The sequence below is a fragment of the Salmo salar genome, chromosome ssa02, assembly GCF_905237065.1.
Source record: "Salmo salar chromosome ssa02, Ssal_v3.1, whole genome shotgun sequence".
NCBI classification, from domain to species: Eukaryota; Metazoa; Chordata; class Actinopteri; order Salmoniformes; family Salmonidae; genus Salmo; species Salmo salar.
In genome coordinates, this window is record NC_059443.1 from 71539538 (window position 1) to 71546633 (window position 7096).

Below are 7096 nucleotides of genomic sequence, written 5' to 3' on the forward strand. Positions count from 1 at the left end.
AGATGGTAGGGTGACTGGTGCTTTGTTTTCTCTAAACCGATTTTTAAAAACACCCCGCTTCTAACAATTCTTTTCCTTCTCACGTAGCAACACACACAAAACAAACACAGATATTCCTAGGCCTACACACAAGTCTTTCATATTTTATTATATCCTGCAAAGAAGCACTCTGAAACCCCCCAACTCAGAGCACCCTTTCCCAGCAACGAGCAGAGCGACAGCCCCTTACCTTTTTGGAGTCCTGGAGGAGATGAGGTACTGTGGACTGTGTGGAGCTAAAGATCAGATCTGCTACTCCAGACAGACAGACAGACAGACAGACAGACAGACAGACAGACAGACAGACAGACAGACAGACAGACAGACAGACAGACAGACAGACAGACAGACAGACAGACAGACAGACAGCTTCCATCCTAGTATTTTTGTCAGCCATCTTTGCAGCAGCTGAGCCGGGTTGCAGCCTATTCATTAGGTACCAAACAAAGGAAAATGGACTAACAGGGAGGGACTACCTGAGGTTGTCCAATAAGAAACGCTCGTTTCCGTTTTCCATTACTATTGAATAATGATCTTGCTCTGGTAACAATGTCCTTTTTTTGTCTTATGGCGCCCCGTACTGTCTGTAATACGTAGCTACTCACCCGCAAAGCATGCAAAGGAAAAACCAAGGAGGCCGAGATGCAAAAAGTGCCTGTGAAAAGTGCTAACAGGTGATAAACAGCACTGATGTTTAGGCATAGAAGCCCAAACGTATTCTCCTTTTTATTCATCACATTTTATCACTTTGTATCAAGGCCGCCTCGTTTTATCCTTTTCATAGTTTGAGTGAGAGTTCCCTCGCACCGACCACTATCCATTGTACCCTGAGTGCAGACCCTCACACTGGCTTTCTGCCCCTTACTGTCTCCTACTGCGTGTGTGTGTGTGTGTGTGTGTGTGTGTGTGTGTGTGTGTGTGTGTGTGTGTGTGTGTGTGTGTGTGTGTGTGTGTGTGTGTGTGTGTGTGTATCAGGTGAAACAGAGATGCCAAGCAGACTCTGGAGCTGGACTGGTCTGATAAGTACCAGGCCTACAGTCTGGATGACCAGTGTGGTCGCTACAACAACATGAGTACTGACACACAGTACCACTCCAACTCAGACAACCTACAAGACCAGTGAGTAGCTGTATTATACACACAGTACCACTCCAACTCAGACAACCTACAAGACCAGTGAGTAGCTGTATTATACACACAGTACCACTCCAACTCAGACAACCTACAGGACCAGTGAGTAGCTGTATTATACACACAGTACCACTCCAACTCAGACAACCTACAGGACCAGTGAGTAGCTGTATTATACACACAGTACCACCCCAACTCAGACAACCTACAAGACCAGTGAGTCGCTGTATTATACACACAGTACCACTCCAACTCAGACAACCTACAGGACCAGTGAGTAGCTGTATTAAACACACAGTACCACTCCAACTCAGACAACCTACAGGACCAGTGAGTAGCTGTATTATACACACAGTACCACTCCAACTCAGACAACCTACAGGACCAGTGAGTAGCTGTATTATACACACAGTACCACTTCAACTCAGACAACCTACAGGACCAGTGAGTAGCTGTATTATACACACAGTACCACTCCAACTCAGACAACCTACAGGACCAGTGAGTAGCTGTATTATACACACAGTACCACTCCAACTCAGACAACCTACAGGACCAGTGAGTAGCTGTATTATACACACAGTACCACCCCAACTCAGACAACCTACAGGACCAGTGAGTAGCTGTATTATACACACAGTACCACCCCAACTCAGACAACCTACAAGACCAGTGAGTAGCTGTATTATACACATAGTACCACTCCAACTCAGACAACCTACAGGACCAGTGAGTAGCTGTATTATACACACAGTACCACCCCAACTCAGACAACCAACAGGACCAGTGAGTAGCTGTATTATACACACAGTACCACTCCAACTCAGACAACCTACAGGACCAGTGAGTAGCTGTATTATACACACAGTACCACTCCAACTCAGACAACCAACAGGACCAGTGAGTAGCTGTATTATACACACAGTACCACTCCAACTCAGACAACCAACAGGACCAGTGAGTAGCTGTATTATACACACAGTACCACTCCAACTCAGACAACCTACAGGACCAGTGAGTAGCTGTATTATACACACAGTACCACCCCAACTCAGACAACCTACAGGACCAGTGAGTAGCTGTATTATACACACAGTACCACTCCAACTCAGACAACCTACAGGACCAGTGAGTAGCTGTATTATACACACAGTACCACTCCAACTCAGACAACCTACAGGACCAGTGAGTAGCTGTATTATACACACAGTACCACCCCAACTCAGACAACCTACAGGACCAGTGAGTAGCTGTATTATACACACAGTACCACTCCAACTCAGACAACCTACAGGACCAGTGAGTAGCTGTATTATACACACAGTACCACTCCAACTCAGACAAACTACAGGACCAGTGAGTAGCTGTATTAAACACACAGTACCACTCCAACTCAGACAACCTACAGGACCAGTGAGTAGCTGTATTATACACACAGTACCACTCCAACTCAGACAACCTACAGGACCAGTGAGTAGCTGTATTATACACACAGTACCACTTCAACTCAGACAACCTACAGGACCAGTGAGTAGCTGTATTATACACACAATACCACTCCAACTCAGACAACCTACAGGACCAGTGAGTAGCTGTATTATACACACAGTACCACTCCAACTCAGACAACCTACAAGACCAGTGAGTAGCTGTATTATACACACAGTACCACTCCAACTCAGACAACCTACAAGACCAGTGAGTAGCTGTATTATAGACACAGTACCACTCCAACTCAGACAACCTACAGGACCAGTGAGTAGCTGTATTATACACACAGTACCACTCCAACTCAGACAACCTACAGGACCAGTGAGTAACTGTATTATAGACACAGTACCACTCCAACTCAGACAACCTACAGGACCAGTGAGTAGCTGTATTATACACACACACTCTCTTTTTTAAATAAATATTTTATTGCATGTATCAGTTCATACAATTCTTGACATAATTAAGTACAAATATGTCCTTTTTTAATTTGTCTTATATTTCACACAAATTTAACACAATCTATTTGCAATTCTAACATGTTCCTTGGCATGTGAAATGACTTGATAACTAAATGTATTCAATGTATTCAGGAACTAAAAATGATCTTGTGCAAGCAAAGACGGAGTAGAATGCGTTTTTTAAAATGTCACAAGTCAAGTCTTCTCACAATGACATTATTGTGTTACCACGGTTACACATTTTTACCAGGTACATTTCCAGTAGGACGTATTCTACTGTTTTACCATGATCACATCCCTGAATCACACCTCATTTCCTTTAGGACATATTCTACTGTTTTACCATGATCCCATCCCTGAATCACACCTCATTTCCTGTAGGACGTATTCTACTGTTTTACCATGATCACATCCCTGAATCACACCTCATTTCCTTTAGGACATATTCTACTGTTTTACCATGATCCCATCCCTGAATCACACCTCATTTCCTGTAGGACGTATTCTACTGTTTTACCATGATCACATCCCTGAATCACACCTCATTTCCTGTAGGACATATTCTACTGTTTTACCATGATCACATCCCTGTATCACACCTCATTTCCTTTAGGACGTATTCTACTGTTTTACCATGATCACAACCCTGAATCACACCTCATTTCCTTTAGGACATATTCTACTGTTTTACCATGATCACATCCCTGTATCACACCTCATTTCCTGTAGGACATATTCTACTGTTTTACCATTTTCACATCCCTGTATCACACCTCCTCCCTGAGGTCTATACCTGTTGTATTCTGCACTGGATTTGTCTGTGTGTGTGTGTGTTTGTGTTTGTATTTGATACGTGTGTATGTGTTTCATACGTGTGTGTGTGTGTGTGTGTGTGTAGATCCTGGATCAGATCGGGGCCCAGGAGAGGAACATTGTGTCTCTTCAGCAGGCTCTGTATGATAAAGAGGCCCCTCTGAGAGTGGCTCAGTCCAGGCTGCACCAACGCTCACACAGACCCCACATGGAGCTCTGTAGGGACACCCCACAATTCACGTGCGCACGCACACACACACACACACACACACACGAACAGACAGAAGCACACACAGGCAAGCAAGCCAGTACGCACTCACACGGACATGCACACAAACACACAACCAAACACACACTCAAACCTATGTCTATCGCACTCTCTCTCCCATCTTTCACAAACACCTACACTGGTCTGATAAGCTCCTCTCCTTCCTCTCTCTCTCTCTCTTTCGGTCTCTCTTCCCCTCCCTCTCTCCTCTCTCGCGCTCTCTTTCTCTCTCTCCTTCTTGTGCTCCCTCTCCCCCCTCCTCTCTCTCTCTCTCTCTCTCTCTGTCTCCAGCCTGGTGGGTGAGGTAGGTCAGATCTCCCAGACCATGTCGTCCCTGCAGCAGCAGCTGTCTGCAGCGCGGAGCTCCCTGTCCCACCTGGAGGAGTCCCGCATGGTGCTGGAGAAGGACATCGGCTGTAAGACCCACAGCTTGCTCATCGACAGGGACAAGTGCATGTCCCACCGCACCCGCTACCCCACCTTCATAGCCCTGTCTGGGTACTGAAGAGAGAGAGAGACAGGGGGATATGGAGACGTGTGTGTGTGTGTGTGTGTGTGTGTGTGTGTGTGTGTGTGTGTGTGTGTGTGTGTGTGTGTGTGTGTGTGTGTGTGTGTGTGTGTGTGTGTGTGTGTGTGTGTGTGTGTGTGTGTGTGATCAAGTCTGTATTAGTGACTAGTGCAACGTGTGCATTTGCTTGGTGTTTCCAGTTGTGTTGTGTGAATCAATAAAGGCTTGTCTGTCACAGCTGACTGATCACTGACACTAGTCTAAGAGTGTACACTAATACACTAAAGCAGTAAGATACTCCCTTCCCTCTGCCCTCGATCACTCCCCTTCATGTATCTGACACAACTGGTAGATGTAACCCAGGGCAACCCAAACTTCTTCCTACAGATCAGCTGTCCTGTAGGTTTTCATTCCAACCCTGTTCCTACAGATCAGCTGTCCTGTAGGTTTACACTCCAACCCTGTTCCTACAGATCAGCTGTCCTGTAGGTTTTCACTCCAACCCTGTTCCTACAGATCAACTGTCCTGTAGGTTTACACTCCAACCCTGTTCCTACAGATCAACTGTCCTGTAGGTTTTCACTCCAACCCTGTTCCTACAGATCAACTGTCCTGTAGGTTTACACTCCAACCCTGTTCCTACAGATCAACTGTCCTGTAGGTTTACACTCCAACCCTGTTCCTACAGATCAACTGTCCTGTAGGTTTACACTCCAACCTTAATCTAACATACAGTGCCTGATTCAGCTAGTTCAGGTCTTGGTGAGAAGATAAGATAGATCTCCAAGAAGAGGGTTGGACTGAAAACCTACAGGATGGTAGATCTCCAGGAAGAGGGTTGGACTGAAAACCTACAGGATGGTAGATCTCCAGGAAGAGGGTTGGACTGAAAACCTACAGGATGGTAGATCTCCAGGAAGAGGGTTGGACTGAAAACCTACAGGATGGTAGATCTCCAGGAAGATGGTTGGACTGAAAACCTACAGGATGGTAGATCTCCAGGAAGAGGGTTGGACTGAAAACCTACAGGATGGTAGATCTCCAGGAAGAGGGTTGGACTGAAAACCTACAGGATGGTAGATCTCCAGGAAGAGGGTTGGACTGAAAACCTACAGGAAGGTAGATCCCCAGGAAGAGGGTTGGACTGAAAACCTACAGGATGGTAGATCTCCAGGAAGAGGGTTGGACTGAAAACCTACAGGATGGTAGATCTCCAGGAAGAGGGTTGGACTGAAAACCTACAGGATGGTAGATCTCCAGGAAGAGGGTTGGACTGAAAACCTACAGGAAGGTAGATCCCCAGGAAGAGGGTTGGACTGAAAACCTACAGGATGGTAGATCTCCAGGAAGAGGGTTGGACTGAAAACCTACAGGATGGTAGATCTCCAGGAAGAGGGTTGGACTGAAAACCTACAGGATGGTAGATCTCCAGGAAGAGGGTTGGACTGAAAACCTACAGGATGGTAGATCTCCAGGAAGAGGGTTGGGCAGCCCTGGTCTAATTTCTGCCATCTTGCTTTCGCACGTCCAGTCCTATCAGATCTATGAATGAGGACAGAGGGGAGGGAACATCTTCCTGGGTCTGTATCCCAACTGGCACACTATTCCCATAAGGCTCTGATTAAAAGAAATGCACTATATAGAGAATAGGGCTCTGGTTAAAAGAAGTGCACTATATAGGGAATAGGGCTCTGGTTAAAGGTAGTGCACTATATAGGGAATAAGGCTCTGGTTAAAAGAAGTGCACTATATAGGGAATAGGGTGCAATTTGGTGTAACGTCTCTACATTAAATGTGAAATGAAGGGAAACTGAAAGAAAGCTTGTGCATGTATTCCTCGGTTATAAACAATAATACATTGAATGTGTAAGACCCTTGTTGAAATTCTGTTGAATGGTCCAAACGATCACTGTCACTTTAAGTGTTCGGTCATGGTATTAGGAAGGGTCAGAGCAAAATGGCCGCTGTCTGAGAAACAATGAATGAAACTATTTTTTGAACACTTTGAAAGTGAAGCAGTTGAGTAATTCTGCTCTAGTACCTAACTCTGGTCCTAAATGGTCTACCCTGAACTAGCCAGTTGGTCTGACCCAGTACCTAACTCTGACCACATGATGGCAGTAGAGAACTATCAATTCAACAGAGACCGTGTGTGTGTGTGTGTGTGTGTGTGTGTGTGTGTGTGTGTGTGTGTGTGTGTGTGTGTGTGTGTGTGTGTGTGTGTGTGTGTGTGTGTGTGTGTGTGTACCGTGTGTGTGTGTACCATGTGTGTGCTTCCATCTCACAATATCAAGCTGAGAAAATACTATGCAAATCATCAGACATACGCTGATTACCACTGACACCCTCATGTAGACCTCATCTAAGACGATATGATGTGTTAGG

At 45.5% G+C, this 7096-nt stretch overlaps 1 protein-coding gene across 1 annotated transcript in view; it reads left to right on the forward strand.

Annotated features, from left to right (window-relative positions):
• Positions 1-4726, forward strand: part of LOC106591594 (tektin 4) — a 23520-nt gene extending 18794 nt beyond the window's left edge. The window contains 4 exon segments of the mRNA XM_045713275.1: positions 1015-1158; positions 3852-3864; positions 4021-4175; positions 4495-4726. Coding sequence (XP_045569231.1) covers positions 1015-1158; positions 3852-3864; positions 4021-4175; positions 4495-4708 — 526 coding nt within the window. The 3' untranslated portion in view covers positions 4709-4726.
• The last annotated feature ends 2370 nt before the right edge of the window (positions 4727-7096 follow it).